The sequence below is a fragment of the Rousettus aegyptiacus genome, unplaced genomic scaffold, assembly GCF_014176215.1.
Source record: "Rousettus aegyptiacus isolate mRouAeg1 unplaced genomic scaffold, mRouAeg1.p scaffold_m13_p_2, whole genome shotgun sequence".
In the NCBI taxonomy this organism is placed as follows: domain Eukaryota; kingdom Metazoa; phylum Chordata; class Mammalia; order Chiroptera; family Pteropodidae; genus Rousettus; species Rousettus aegyptiacus.
The window spans coordinates 153,906,980-153,923,606 of record NW_023416295.1 but is presented as its reverse complement, the minus strand read 5'-3'; the positions used below and the strand labels follow the sequence as shown (position 1 = coordinate 153,923,606).

Here is a 16,627-nt window from a genome sequence, read left to right as displayed (position 1 = left end):
TGCTTGCATTTGATTATTTTATCAATAGCTTTTGAATAGTTTTGGCTTTGTATTTATAGAACCAAAGGTGTCAAGGCTATCTCATTTCATTAAATGGATTAGAGTAATAAATCAAGAATACTATATGGTCTAAAACAACATTCTCATGAATTTAAATTTTTTAATATCAGGATGAGATAATCTATTTCCGTCTTTATTCCATTCACCCACCTTTTTCTCTTCTCTTCTCCAATAGACTTATCAATGGAATTTTAATCATATATGTCTTTTTAACCACTCAGTGACATTACTTTAAGAGAAACATCGTCATACAAAAACATCAAAATTTCCACACTATTATTTCTCAGGTATGTTCATATGTTGTGAGCACTTGGAGCTATTGCTAGATTACTATGACATGATGATATATTTAATTTCATTATACAAACTAATATTTCAGCATATGACAATATTGTATGCTTCTAACACAACATAACCACTAACTCTTATTTCCAAAACAGGTAAAAACAGTCTGCTAAATTAAGCATAATGGGCTATCCTCCCAGTCTTCCATTGTATTTGCTACATATTTGTTTAAATGTGTTACAGTAAAGAAATAACTTAATAAAAATTATTACAGCAGAGTTAAGACTAGAAGAGTCTATCTATTAGCTTACTTTTTTCCTTTAAAAATGGTGGGGGGAAACATTTATTATTCAAATTTGTTAATGAAACACCTAAATCTAGCATGAAAAACACTGGCATTCTCCACGAGCATGATCTGAAAGTTACTGGTTCAGACTATTCTAAGTTTAAAGTACATTGTCAAGTTTCAATTAGATACTTTATCCAGGTGGGTGTTTGCTCAGTTCCTAGCTATGTTGGATTTTTTTAATAATAAAGTATAAATTGAAAAAAGCAATATTGGAGGTGAGGATCAAAACCAACTCTTGCCCAGATCCAACTTGTTTAAATAGTATATATCTTAATTCTCTTTTCCATTAGTTAGCTTGGAAACACCTCTTATGCTTAAGTCAAAGATGCCAGAAATATAATCCCCCCTTTGGAAAAAAAGTGTAGCCAAGTTAGAGAAAAACTTAGTTTTCTTAGAATATACAATTACTGTGTCCCATTTTCCAGAACTATGTTCAAAAAACAAATAAAATTATGGGTAAAAAGTTAAAATAGCAATTGTCCTCTGCTTTCCCTCCTTAAAAAAAAAAAAAAAATTAACATACGGCATGAAAGAACGATGCCGTTTCATCATGCACCACTTTCCTCTCACCTCACTCTGCTCCCTTCCCACTTGCCGCCTTGCAAGTCCTCAAACAAACTATGCTTTTTTTTCTTGCCTCAGAGTTTTCACACATATAGTCCTCCAGGAAGACTCTTCTCACTGTACATCAGGCTTACTTCCCCATCCGTAGGTCCCAGTTTAAATGCCATTTCTTTAGGGATTTCCTCATTTGATACTCTCTTCTACATTTCTATATTTTTTCTTCATAGCGCTTACCAAAATTTTTAATTTAGAAATACCCACACAAATATGTATATAATGTCTTTTACTTTCTAGGCTAACCAAAAGCTCGCTGTTCCTTTTATCCAACTCCTAACACAATGTCTAGAAAGCATTGTCCTTAACACTCAATTTTTAAAAAAATATTTAAGTAAATAAATTTTATAAATTTGACTTAAATGGGCAGGCAAGAAACAACAATAAGATTTCATAGACTTTATCATTTTGTGCTAAGCCACTCAACCTGCCTTCTCTCTACTGCCACTCATCACCCATTTCATTCCTGACTGGTCACTGTGGTATTCTTCCACGTGCAAGAATCATTATTCAGTTGAATGACTCATCATGACTACATTAGGGTTCTAACTTCCACAAAATTTTCAACTGCCAGTCATCTTTCCTACTTAGATGTCCCTCCCAGATTACCCAGAATGAGTATTCTTTAAAAATCATGTGTTCAACTAAATTGTCATCATCACAATATTTTCAGCATTTTAAAACAGGAGGAAACTACTATCGTCATCCAGAAGCTCACACAAAAATGATGAGTTCATCATTTTAGTCATGTGGTACCTGCATCATGTCATTGTCTTCAAGCATGTCCTGCCATACAGTGTGACTGACCACAGTAGATTTTAAATGAAAAAGATGTGAAAGATTCCAGGATAGAAAGGTGACAAAAAAAAAAAAAAAGAAAGAAAGAAACTAACATCTATTGAGCACATGTTATGTGCCAGATACTATATGAATACATATTCTCATTCAGTCCTCATAACCCCATGAGGTACCATCCCCATTTTATCCCTTTTCTGCCAGGGTAAATTCAATACTGAATTTTTCTGTTGACATTAACTTCCATCTATTTACTTTTATCCTCTTTATTGTAAAGATTTTAGCAGTCGTATACCAGAAAAACCCACTTTCACTCAATAAATATTAATTTAATGAAAAAGTTTCACAGTACATCAATGAATGATTGAAAGTCAGAAGCTACCACCCTTTTTCATATGACATCTTTTCCTAGCCCTTGTTAAAGACCTATGGCCTAAGCATTCTCGCTTTGTTTAAACAAACACAATATATTTATTATTGTCATATCTGACTCTCTAGGCTCAGTCTTCTTAGTCTTACCCAGAAGCTAGCCTGATGAACAATACATGTGAATGTTCCTAATTATAAAGTGACCCCTCTGGCTTCTAGTTAAAAGTAATACCAATAGGGTTCACCTATCTTAGAATTAGATAAAAAAGGGACCATCTTTCTCTTACCCATACCCAGGGAAAACTCAAAAACTTTCCCTGACAGTTCTCCTCCAGCCTTGCACGAAGGGACCAGGACCAAGGAACTTGGCATCTCTCCTCCACCTTCTCTTTGAAGGATGACCTTGGTCCACGTCTATATCCTTGAACAAATAGAACCTTTAATTTTCTATGTTGTCAAGTCCTTTATTGGCCTTCTATTCCCTCATTTGATTCTAATTTCTTTAGACCTTACAATAGTCTAGATAAAAGCATACTTCACGAGGAAACTAGCCTGTGGTGGGAAGGACCAGCTTATTTGTGCTGTGTCCCAACGAACACTGCAGATTTCTAAAACTTCCTCTGCAGTGACACAGTCTATCACTTCTACCCTAAGTCTTTAGGATTGAGACCCCAGAAACAAAACTGTATTTCTTAACCTCAAGGGTATATGGTGTGGATAGTCTCACCCAGCATCATTTCATATGTCTAGGGAAATGTACAAGGGAAGATCCAGGATCCAGGTCTCATTTCTCTCTTTATGGCCCATTAGAAAGTCCATTCTCTGTTCTTGGAAAAATTGGTTCCAAGAGTATATGATCGTCCATAAATGTTTCTTGCACTGGGACTTTCAAAGGACTCTATAGCTGTAGGAGAGGCTCTCCACACTGATGCCTGCCACAGCTGCATACAGTTCAGGCACCACCAACTCTGGTACCTGCAACACAGCTTTGTCATTTGCAGTTCGAGCAGCAGTTTCTATGCCTGAGCATAGCTCTCTAAGTGAGGGGCGGCTGTCCTCATTCCAGCGCCAGCAGGACTTCATAAGATTATACCTGAAAGGGAAACAAAAGAAACTGACTTCCTTGATAAGGCAAATGCATGAGGAATGTGTCTCCTGTCCTAACAAACCTTAACAACAACAACAACAACAACAACAACAACACCTGCAATTTTTAATCTACTTCTCATTGTCCTGTCTCTCATATTTTTCCCAGAGATTAATATCCATCTCATCCTCTTAATACTTAGTCTCTTAATATCATCTTCTCAACAAGGCCCTTTTAATAATAGGAATGACTGAAGATTTCTCAAACTACAATCAGTATGACAGAACAATTTGTTTCTTTCCCCGTTTTATTGCCAAATGCTCTTTCAGAAGTAAAGTGTTCTCATCTTAACATGTTACTAACTTGCAGCTTTCCGTATCATTGCTACAATTTAACTACCAGTAAAATTGACATTAGAGCCAGGAAAATAAGGAGGTATGGAATAATATGATTCATTCTAATTTTGGATAATGTAATGAGGTGTTTCCTTCAATTAATCCAGGTCATTCTCCCCTTTATAATTTAGCTTCTTCAGGAAATCAACTTATACTGGATAAAACTCTTAATCTATCTTTTCTTCAATCCACTTTAGAGATAGTATTATGCTGTGTGCTTTCAAATACTTTTAATCACATCCATCCCTGCTCAAGAACCTACAGTGATTTCCACTGCCTACTGCATGGTCAACATCCTACCTTCCAGTTTCTCCACTTGCCTAACCAAAGCTCTCTCCTTCAGCTGAGTGTCTTGCTATGCCCTATGTGTGGTGTAGTTATAAACACCCAACTCTGCCTTTGCTCATGCCCTGCCCGATTCCTTAAATATCCTCCTCTCTGTGGTCATTTTCTACAGGTTTGCTTTAAATCCAAATCCCAAAGTAGAAAATCACATGATATCACTTATATGTGGGATATAAACCTAAAAAAAACAAATGAACAGGATAAACAGAGACTCAGGGACATAGACAATGGACAGGTGGTTACCAGAGGGTAAGGGGTGGGGGAATAGGGGAGAGGTAGAGGCTTCATATATCTCCTCATCCAATGTTAAGTTATTCAAAATTAGGTACTTTATCAGTTAAGTGTCTCTCCTCAATATTAAGGAGAATCTTTTACACATAAAAGATTTGCAAGAAATATTTGTCAGCAATTTCATTCTGGTATAACCAGCCAGTATCACTATACTTTGTGTGTGTGTGTGTGTGTGTGTGTGTGTGTGTGTGTGTTTTATAGTTGTGAATGTTAGCATTTATAATCTGCTTGATACAGTAAATGTTCATTATAAGGAAACCCAGGTACTGGAAACCTACCCTTTAAATACTGAAAAATTTACAAAATTTATAAAATTTATACTTTTAATGGAAGTGTGTATTATTATATTATATTCTCTCCTGCCTTCTTATAAATAATTTAACTTTTCTTATGTTATATAATTATCCATTTTTGTACTTTATTGGTTGTAAAATTCTGTGCATAATTTGAATTTTTCTATTTTTTTGCATCTACATTGGTTCACCAGCTGTCTCTTTCTGCTGACAATATTGGATCCTCCTTCTCCTGTCTTTCTAATTTCTTCCTACCCTCCTCCCCTTCTTCTGGTTGGCTTCTAATATGCTCAGAGCTGGAAAAACAGATAGTCAGTAACTTTTAAAAGTTAAATACTAAATAAGAGCCAGTGAGTCACTCTAGTGCAATGGATTTTATGGCAGCTATGTTAGAACTGAGGCTGGCAGTCTCTTACTGAGACTGACATTTAGACAAATAAAGCATTACTATACTTGCAGTGGATTTGGTCTACTTCTTATCTATCTTAGAAGCTTCTGGAGGAACTAAATTTTACCAAATTTAGATTCCTAATACAGTTCTCAGTGGTTTCCTCAACACTATGTGTGTGTATACACACACACATACATGTATATGATGTATATGTATATGTATATATGTGTATATACACACACAAATATAATGAATGAGCAGATGTGTTTTACTGCATAGATTTGGTCTATGGATATACATTAGCACATCAAGGACAGCTCATCTGAGCCACTTTGAAAAGGGCATGATTGATAGGGAGCAAAAACTATTTGAAATGAGAGAAGAGTAGGCCTTAAAAGCTACTTACATGGCGTGTGAGCAACTACTGGGTCTCTTCATAATTTTACTTCTTTGAAGATGCTGTAGAATGCTGTTAGGAGGGACTTCAGGATATGGGGGTGCCCCTGTTGGTATGGAAGGAATAAGAGAAGGAAGAGAACTTTAGGTCCTCTAGAATATGAACTATAACACTGCTCTACATCCACCTGGGCTAATTGGCTACAAAAAGGTAAGTAAATATAAGCCATAGGAAAAATATCAGATACAATATAGTTGCTCCCCAGGGATCAAGTAAGGATATAGATTACTTGGAGAACTTTTTGGAAAAGGGGTATTTTGGGGTGGGAGGGACTGAAATTTAGGAGATTGTTGAGACTTTAAGAAAGTAGTGAAATAAAGCAAAGTGAAACATAACACCTGCCCTCCGCTTCCCAAATGTGGGAAAGTGCTGTAGTTTCTCAATCAATTAATAAATCTGAAGACAACATTTTGTGTTTACTATGCAAAGTCACTCTCAGAATTATCCTTTGGATTTTAAAACATCCCTTGAAATTGCTGAAGTGTTGAGGATAAGAAAGGGAAAGAAAACAAAAGAAAGTTAAAAGGAGGAGAGAGATTTCATATCAGCCCAGTTCAAATTTCAGAGATTGAACTAAAACCTCTTCTTATAACATATGTCATCCATGACCCAAATAAACATATTTGCATACAGGTACATACCTAGAGTCACCATCTCATAAAGCAGGATCCCAAAGGCCCAGCTATAAAAGAAACGAAGCCATTTACTTAATTTCTATTTCTGCCTTTCCCAAAAAAAGCTCACTTAAATATCAGAAGCCCTCAGGAAGAACCCTATGAAGAAGGTAATGAAGGAGAACAGAGGGTGTCTGATAAAATAAACCAAATAATAGTACCATTGGAAAACATTTTTGTCCAATCCTCCGAGAGTCTAATCTCTTTGAGGACAGGATTATGTCTCCTTTTTTCTGTATTTCATAGTAATAGATGTTTACTATTAATGGCTAAATTGTGTGTGTTTATGCAAATACACACACATTTATCCTCTACACATCTTCATCCTTTCCATTTCTTCCTGCTGAAATTCCAGGCTTTGTTCTTAGCACAAGGCCAAGTGAGGTTTATCATTTATCTACTATTTCCTCAGTAGATTTAATTGTCCCAGACCTAGGAAAAATATTAACAATATTAATTGGAATAGGTATTTGCCTAAGCAATATGCCTTAAGAGACGTATATTTCACTATTCCATAATATCATCATTAAATATGCACTATTTCCCAGTTAGGCTTATTACTTGCTGACCTCTGTTGAAAGCAGATGTCTGTGAAGCAGGAGTAGAAGTCTCTTATTTGACTCACCATATATCAATGTTCTAAATTTACTCTGCTGCTCATGACATTCATGGCTAGTAAGATATTCTATGTTACATGTATGTACTTCTCCAGTCAGTTTAGTTATTTGGTTACCAAAAGTCAACTGTGATTCTTTATGGTCCTGTTTATGCCAAGCATATGTGTAAGCATAATTATGTAATCAATTAAATATTATGCAAGTTGATTAAATATAAGTGCAAAAAGTATTAGCTATATGAATGCTTCAAAGATATTCTATAAAAATAAACTATTAAAATGAAGGTAGTATCAAATTTTGTGGGTGAGACAACTGTAAAAAATTGGGGAAAATACAATAAATGTCTGCGAATTGCTTTATAATTGTTTTCAAGTTTCTCACTGAGAATCATTCTGAGAAGCAAATATAACTTCACTAAAAGGTTCATCCTCATTTAAAAAAAAAATAGGAAAGTCCTTAGCCTTCCTCCAAAAGATCAACAAACAAATATCCATTTATATGTTTTAAGTTAAAATAAATTATTCAAGGTATACACTTATTTTAATAATTCTTGGTTTAACTGAACTTTCGATTAAGTCAACCCGCCTCCTTCAGATAAAAGGACTCTACTGAAGTCCTCAGATATCAGTCCGAATAATCTTTTCATTTTTCTTTTTGCTTTCTTAATTAAGGCTGCTAATCTAATACAGAAGGAACACTTCAAAAAGTGCTAAAAACGATTGCAGCCAGATGCCAGATATGAGCTCTGTCACATAATACACATTTCTGCTTGAGAGTCTGTCTGATTTCTAAGTAGAGATTTCATTGTTAGACATAATTAACAACAGACGCAGTCATGGTAAGGGGACTAGAGGACACCTAGGTCAAAAAAAAGGAGAAATCCAAATTATAGAAACAAATTGTACATGTCTCCTTTGATGCCAGCTGGTCTCAGCAGAAGCCTTTCTGGGGCAAGCCACTTGAGAGGTATGATGCGAGTAGAGGAGATGGCCCCTTGGGTGTGGACTTCATAAGCCAGGCCCAGTCCACAGAGCTTTGCGGTAAGATCACATTGGATCAGAATATTCCTGGCTGCCACATCCCCATGGAACAGATGCTTATCCTGGAGAAATTCCTGTCAACATAAGACCAAAGATAGATCAGCTGTCTGGGGTCACAGCTTAGGTCTCACACAAGGAGAAGCAGCCCTAAGAATCCTCAAAAAGACAAGGACATTTGCTGTTCCAAACAAGTCTCATTAATAAGGACACGTCACTTCCAAGTCATGACAGTGAATCACACATTTTGCATTGTGTTTAGGATTACTAAGCTGATATTAATACTGGGTTTGGAAAGTATAATCATCCATTGTGTGTCCAGCTCTAACCTCTGCCTGATTTCACCTTCATCTCAGATTGGACCCATCTAGACGCTGGAAAATGGAGTAGGTTTCAAGTTTTTAGCAGCGGTCCCCCACACAAGGTAATACATACACAGAAAAATTGAGTGTCATAATAATAAATTTATACAGAGTTTTACACCACCTAGTTTTGTCCCTAAAATAACTAGATGAGGTAAGTTAGGGAAGTATCTTTTAGATAAGTCTAAATGATTACACAAAGTCACAGTTATTAAGGAGTAGTGACTAGAAACAGGTATTCTAATTCATAGGAAGTACTACAAATTCTACTAACAATTCTCAAGCCAGGCTGAAAATCAGAATTGCCTGACAGCTTTTTAAAAACATAAGATTTTCACCCTGATTTACTTAACCGAAATCTAGGAAGAAGAACTTGGTAATCTATATTTTTAAGAAGTATCAAAATGATTCTAGCATGGCCAGTGAGGCATTGGAGAACCATTGAACCTGATGACTTTGTTTTGCTGGCGTCATTCCCCACAACATCAAGCTATTCAAGGCATATGGAGAAGTTGAAGAGCTATAGGTGACCAAAGAGCTAGAGGTTAATTACTAAACAAGAACCATATGAAAAAATAAAAGTTCAAGGTGGTAATTTCCAGTCATTGATGATAAAGGAAACAATGACCAGCAGTTTTTGTCTCTGGTGAGGTTTTAGAACAAAGAAAATTATACTGTTAATGAGAAGAACTGAAGAACATGGTGGCTTCAAGGTTGTGAAAAGTCAGAAAGAGTAGTATGATATTTCGTATGACTGGTAACTTAGGGTTCTGATGAATGCATCACTAGTATCAATGAATCTACAATTATGGTTCAGAATACAAGATAAACTGTATCCTGACACTAACTTTATCAAGGAAACTACCTATTACGCCCTCCAAGCACCGTAGATAATACTGATTTATGTGATGGGCTCTCTCACTTGCCCCATGGGAACTTTAACTATAACTATTGTTCTTTTCTCACCTCTAAGCTTTCTCTGATTCTGTTTAGATCCCTGGTATATTTCATACCTCCAGGTGGCATGATATATCAAACACTTAAAGTAGTAGCTTTGCAGAGCCCTGATTTTTCTATAGTAAATGCTATTTTAAACACAATTATCTAAATTTAAAAAATTCATAGAAATAGTCATCTAAATGTCCTAAGTAATTCTGGTAAAGGTAAATTTTTTTTTTCCTTAAACCCCGAGGTCTTTCTCTTACCTCTTTTGTTTAAGTTGGTTTAAAATAAAGGAATGATCTCACCATCACATCTTTTTATTCCACTTCTTCTACCTGTTTCTCATTCTTTTTAAAGTATATGCACTCCCTATCACATTCAGTATCAAAGCAAGTCTCCAATCAAACATGTTCTGAACTAGTACTTCTTGTTTTTCAGGCATAAAATTGTATACTTCCTTTTGGTTCTGTAGTCTTTTACCCATTCTGTTTATCTTCCCATATCTTCTCCAAACTTGCTCCTCTATTTGCCCCTTTTATATCTATTAATATTAATATATGTGAGGAAGTAAGAGTATCAAGCAAATGGACATGTTTTTGGCCCTGGTTTTTGACCTTTAAGTCTAAGAAATCTTTTAAAACCCTTCTTAATCCTCTAAAAACCATAAAGTGACTACTTTCTGCCTAGAATTACCAATCTTGTGGTATGTTATCTAAATGATTTCATAAGTAACTGAAAATAATTCATAAATGTTTGAATTTCTGCCCCCTTACAGCCATCTGATTTTTAAAATAATACATACCTTATTTGAGATTATAAATATGCAAAATATGACATCAAATACCAGTCTAACGAGAAAAATCCCTACTATCTGTTATCATTTTTCCCAGCTTACCAAAGCCAAGAGGACCTGCTTTCCAATGTGATATATTTGTTTTTCTGAGAGATCATAGAGAAGCCCATCCATTGTCATCACATCCTAAAGAGACAGAGAAAAAAACATATCAAAATGATGTGAACAGATTTGAAAAAAAAAAAATGGGCAGAGATATTCTTACATGCAGATATCAAATCTAAGGAAAAGATTCAAAAACATAAGAACTGTAAGATTCAAGGAGAAACTGATATGAGAGATTCTCAGATATGCAGAGAAGTACAAAGATTTATTGGACTGGAAAAACAGTAAAGAATGTAGATAAATAAAGGAAGAACAGAATAGCAGGTAAGAAAAACAAGTATATGTAAGACTACCTATTGGTATACATAAGACTATTCACTGGATAAAGCATCAATTTTCCAGGGGTAGTGTGTGTCTAATTAATTAAGCACATTAACTCAATACATCTTTATTAAATGCCTACTATATGCCAGATTCCATCTTAGGAATAGAAGAATGAGTGAAATAAACATGTCTGCTGCCTTCTGGAGTTTATAGTATGGTAAACATGCATGAATCATAACCAAATAACTATATATAAATATACATTTACTTATCTATAAGCACCAAGAAAGAAATGTAAAAGGGAGTCTATAATAGTGGGGAAAAAAGAGGAGGAGTAATGAAAGCTTTTGATGAGATGTAAAGAATGGGTGAGCACTGACTATACAAAGGGGAGAAGGGAGAAGTTTAGTGTAATGAGAAAAGCATGTGAAGATGATCTAAAACAGAGAAGCATAATAATTTTGAAAAATAGAAAGAAGCTAGTGAGGTTAGAGCACAGAACAAGTTACAGATAGATAACCTCTTTAAAAAGTTTAAAATGCCTAAAACTTGCACATTATCCTATTTGCATCACTGGAAGGAAGACATTAACAGGGTCTCTTTTTCATACACATTTAGTAGTAAAATAATCAGCACATTGATTAACATTGAACTTGTTCACTGGCAAGTGAAGAACTAACTAGGGAAATGTAGCCCTTCAGAATGAGAAATATAGAGAGAAGTGGAGAAATTATAAGCAAAAGGATATGCACTTTACTCCAGAAATTAATTGTCTTTTTAAATATGAGTTTGAGGTACAAAACCTTAAAAGCTGAATTTGTCCTTAAGTAAGCCCTGGCATACTAAGGTGATATTACAGAATAGAAGACTCAACACCACTAATAATGAAATTATGATCGATACTAACAATAGTTATGTTGTTATGTAAATATCATAACAACTACCATTTTGAGTGCTTGCTATCACTTCTGTTTTTACATACATAATTTCTTTAATGTTAATAATAATTTATTATTACTCCTATTTTACAGATTTTAAAAACTTGAGTTCAGAGAGGTGACTTGCCCAAGTCACATAACTAGTAGGAGGTGGAGCTTAAAGTATATACTCTAATTCTGCACTGCCCAATGCGGTAGCCATTACACACCTGTGATCATTTAAATGTGTAATATTTAAAATGAAATAAAACTAAAAATTAAGTTTCTCAGTCACATCAGCCACATTTAGAGTGCTCCATAGCTACATGTGATCAGTGGCCACCAAGCTGGACAGAGTAGATATAGAATATTGTTATTATTCTAAAAAGTTTTATTGGACGGTGATACTAAGTCACTCTGTTATGCTATTATAATGTGTCCTATATTGTCATTTTTCAGGTTAATCAACATGTGAACAGCTAATTCAGCCAGGTCAAGTCCCTTCTTCTTAACATCTCTACCCTACTGCTCACCCGGCGACAGGTCCAGAGAAAGCTGAGCAGGTCCCCCTGGGCCATGTCCTCCAACACCATATAGAGTGGCAGTCTTTCTGTGCAGCAGCCTTCCAGCCGTACCAGGTTCTGGTGTTTCCCCAGGTACTGATAGAATTGGATTCGCCCTAAGAAATCCTGGATCTCATGGAGCCCAGCTGGTTCTGTGAAGAACAGAAGAGCCATGGGCAGTGAACAGTCAGAACATGGCAGATAAAATGGGAGGTATGAGGCAGGAAGCAACCTCAGATGATAATTCTCTAAAGAGGAGTGAGCATGGAGAAAAAGTAAGTAAGAAGGGAACCAATTAGAAGATGATCTTCATTGATCTTTTGTCAAAGATAACAGAACTATAGGTCTTGGGACTGAGTAGGCTTTCATCTGCCTAAATAGGCATGACTTTTGTTCACATTAAAATATTATGGTCTAGGCCTTTTGATTAATATTCTTGCTTGTCTTATCTCTGTTTTATGCATCCACCATTACTGGCCCATAACATGAGTATCAGCGAAAAATGAGAAACACAGTATCAGGGAAAGATATATAGTCAAGAAAAATGAAGAAACAACCTCAAAATCCTCATCCAAGTAATATCCAATATGGAAAAATCAGTTTGAACCAACTCAATAGGCAAGACTGAGCTAAAGAAGACCCCAAGAATAACATTTCTGTCTCCCATTTTCACTTTTTATTCCCTTCTTATTTTGCACACGATTGTAATCACAACTACCTATTTTTGCACACAATTGTAATCACAACTATCTATTAACATCTTAATGTCTGCAAAGCATATTAACATTCACTATTAGGGGTTCACAGTAGAGAAGCAAAAAGGGAAAGGGAAGTCCAACACTTCTCCTTTTACCTTTTAAAGCCTTGAGGACAATACTCTTGGACTTAGGAGGGTCTCCAGTGTACATCTTGGTTCGATAGATGGCCCCACAACTACCATTGTAGATCTGCTCCAGAAGTTCAGAGAGTTGCTCCCGGGGCACCTGCAGCTTAGCCATGTGTGGGGCACGTGTGGAAGTTTGTAGAAGGCTTTCCACCGATGTTCCCGTAAGTGGCACAAACACAATTCCTCCATGTTCTCCTGTTTCCCGGTTTAGGCTCCCAGATGGGGGCACAGAAGCAATGCCTGGGACAAAGAGATGATACCAACCAGCTTTACCCTACCAACCCTCCTGACCCCCAGGAAAGCAGAGCTTGGAACGAACTGTCAAGGAAGTTTCTGTAATGACTTTTTCTCTGGCCATTGTACGGATACCTTCTGATGCTTCTCTATGAACCAGCATCAATACCAACCTTATATAAGCATTCCATTACTTCTAAGACAACTCAAGACGGATCTCCGAAAAGTGGTAATGGCAATTATTTGTGTCTTTCTCAGGATCACAGTTCAGTATGAGTATAGTATGGAGACAATTAAAGAGGTTACTGAATGTATATTCAAATCACAGATACCTAAAGGTGGTGGTAACTGCCAGTGGGAAACTATCATTTAAGTTAATCGAATGGCTCCCAAAGATAGAGAGGAGGTATAGGTAACTACTCAACTCTCAGCTATCGCTGGTTATTCTTCCTCCCTCAAGTTGTCTCCATAGTCAAACTATTCCATATTTCCTAGTTACAGTCAGAAAAGTTTTCTGGTACTTTCCCCCTTCCTTAGCCAATTTTTCTTCACTGGAATAGAGAGAGATCTATTCTTCTTATTAAATCTCCATTTATTAATAAATTCATCCATTTATTTAATAAATATCATCTCCTACATGCCAAACACTGTTCTAGGTGTTGGGAATGGGCAAAGTCCAGCTCCTTACGAAGATTGCTTTCCAGTGGTAGGAAAGAGGAAGAAGATAATAATATAGCAGGTAATGAATGTTATGTAGGAAAATAGGGGAATTAAGAGACTCATTGATGCTGTTTTCTGTTTGAAGGTCAGGAAAAGCTTTTGATGACATTTGAGAAACACCTGGAAGCAATTAGTGAGCTTGGATACCTGTATGATAACTATACAGGTATCAGGAAGGGTATTATAGAGAAAAGGAAGAAGAAGCACAAAGGTATTGAGGAAGGAGCATACTTGGCATGTTTGAGAAAGAGTAAAATGGAATCAGCACTGCTGGAATCAAGTGAGGTAATTGGAGAGTTATGGCCAGAGAGTGCCCAGATCATGTAAGGCAATTGAAAGAATTTTGTCTTTTTTCATTCTAAGATAGGAAGCTACTGGGGAGTTTCCAGCAAAGAATACACAGGATTGACTTACACTTAAAAAAAAAAAAAAAGAATGAGAGAGAGAGAGAGAGAGAGAGAGAGAGAGAGAGAGAGAGAGAGAGAGAGAGAATAGACCATAAAGGAATAGGGGCAGAGCAAGGAAACCAGGTAGGAGTACATTACAATGATCTATGAAAGGCAAAGTGGCATGAGTTTATCTTGAAGATAGAGACAACAGGATTTACTAATTGGTTGGATATGGAGTGTGATTGAGAGAAGAGTCAAAGATATCTCTAATATTTTAGACTGAACGCATAGAACACACTAGCTTGCCATTTACTAAGATAAGGAAGACTATTGGTAGAAGATATTTGGGAAAGAATTTCAGGACCCTTGTTTTAGATATATTATATATAAGATGTATATTTGATCTCAACTGCAAAGTAAGTAGTTTAATATAAGAATCTGGAGTTCAAGGGAACCATAATCAAAATAGAGAAAGCATTTGAATCCATAGACTTAAAATGAGATCATTTAGGAAGTGACTAGAGATTTAAACGAAAAAATGTCTCAAGAAAGAAAAAATACAAAATTGTTTCAAATGCTTTTGCAAGGTCAAGTAAAATGAAGATTCAACATAGTCGTTATTGGTGATCTTAGAAAGAGTTCTTTGGGTGTTGTGGTGGGGATAAAAGCCTTATTTTAATATAGTCGAAAGAATGTGATAAGTAGAAGTAGTGAGAGTGAGTTTAGACAACATCTTTAAGATGTTTATCTGTAAAAGTGAATAATAAAAGGATTGGGATAAAATTTAGGAAGGATTAGGGATCAGTCACTATAAAGTTTCATATTACTGTCAGATTTTTTTCTTGCTTTTTTCCATTTAATTTCATGTATGAGCTGATTCTCTTTCATTATATGTTCAGTAGTACTCCAAAACAGCATGTAATCATTTCCTACCTAACATTTCCAAGACTATTACGAAAGCTACTCTTTTTCATCATATATTCTAAGGGCACAGAATAGGGCTAGAATGTATTATAGAGTAAAATGTCACCCTTCAAAGCTGGTAATGAAGCCTTGTGTTTTACCAAGTAGGTCTTCCTTCTAGATCCTTAGACATTCACATAGCCAAAGATTTGATAATTAGGTCACATGAGCCTCTCTTGCCTATTCTTGTTTCAACTAACAAGCATATATTGAGTTTCTACTCATGCCTTCCTAGAGAGAATCTCACCTCCCTCTCAACTGCACATAGGGGACCCATGCCCCTTCTTCCACTGTAAGGACCTAGACCTCTATTCCTGGGCCCATTGAGACTTGGGTTTTATTTTTATGCCATCTCCATCTTCCCTGAGCCTATGTCCAGCCCCCCAGTTTTAGCTTTACCTTGAAGTCCAGAAGACTGTTGTTGAGATCGTTTTCCTTTGATAAAAAGCCACAGGATGACTCCAAGAAGGATGAGGAAGACAGCAACCAAAAGGGTTGGAATGATGATGATTTCATATTGCTGCTGCAAGATAACTGAGTAGGAAATTAAACAGGAAGAGAAGAGATTGATGTACACACAACTTCCCCTACCCATCAGTCCTCAGCTCATCATGCTAAAATGATCATCTCTTTCTTCTGCTGCTCTATTTCCATTCAATGAAATCTTTACTGGGAACAACTCTTTAATCAGAAATGCTAGTGTCCCTGTTTCTTAGCCCAAGCGTGCTCTGTGACTCTTCTCTCATTTTTCCAGTTGTGATGAAGAATGCAGCATCTAGATCTGACTGGCACTTGCCACTCTTCAAAGACAATGGCCTCTAGTGCCCATCTTTATCAACACTGTCTTTATTTCTACTAAAAATCAAGTCATTCTCCTCCTAGAATTTATCCAGATCCTAGTCTCCATAATCCTTAAATCAGAAGATAGACATCTGTGGTGTCTGTACTTACTACACAACTTGTCATTGAGACTGCATTCCTGTATCATGTCCTTTTCATCTCCCATTGCCCCAAAACTGTCCACGTCTAAGCTTGAGCCATAGACAATGCACGGAGCACAGCTGAGAATAATTCCCAAGGATTGAGTTGTTCTGAAAAATAAATAAATAAAATGGAGCCCACAGAGAATCTTAAACACATTTATACATTACTAGGTGTTAAGTACATGGCTACCTGGAACTCTGATCCACACATTTATCTCTGTTCATCTACCTGATGTTCAAGCTGGAAGAAATTTATTTTTTCTGGCATTTTCTTCTTTTATACAGCAAGTACAGCCCTGATCTTGTCAATGCTACTTATTGGGGCAAAGTCTTTTAGTGCCTGAAACATATGTAAAGAAGTTTCCAAACTCCAGACGAGCTCC

The 16,627-nt window shown here is 36.2% G+C and overlaps 1 protein-coding gene across 1 annotated transcript; it reads right to left on the bottom strand.

The window, feature by feature from the left end:
• Nucleotides 1-2,701: 2,701 nt before the first annotated feature.
• STYK1 (serine/threonine/tyrosine kinase 1) lies at nucleotides 2,702-16,282 on the bottom strand. Its single transcript, XM_016156419.2, has 9 exons — nucleotides 16,213-16,282; nucleotides 15,661-15,795; nucleotides 12,923-13,195; nucleotides 12,040-12,221; nucleotides 10,263-10,346; nucleotides 7,932-8,140; nucleotides 6,377-6,417; nucleotides 5,685-5,781; nucleotides 2,702-3,569 (listed from the first exon to the last, which is right to left on the bottom strand). The coding sequence occupies exons 1-9, from the start codon at nucleotides 16,265-16,267 to the stop codon at nucleotides 3,365-3,367; spliced, it is 1,281 nt and encodes a 426-aa protein (XP_016011905.2). The 5' UTR covers nucleotides 16,268-16,282; the 3' UTR covers nucleotides 2,702-3,364.
• Between the last annotated feature and the right edge of the window lie 345 nt (nucleotides 16,283-16,627).

Coding starts and splice junctions, on each gene's coding strand:
- STYK1 (XM_016156419.2), bottom strand. CDS start 16,267: ATGGGAGATGAAAAGGACATGATACAGGAATGCAGTCTCAATGACAAG. Junction 12,222..12,922: donor TGTCCTCAAGGCTTTAAAAG/GTAAAAGGAGAA, acceptor TGTTCTTCACAG/AACCAGCTGGGCTCCATGAG. Junction 8,141..10,262: donor AGCAGGTCCTCTTGGCTTTG/GTAAGCTGGGAA, acceptor TTATGTTGACAG/GAATTTCTCCAGGATAAGCA.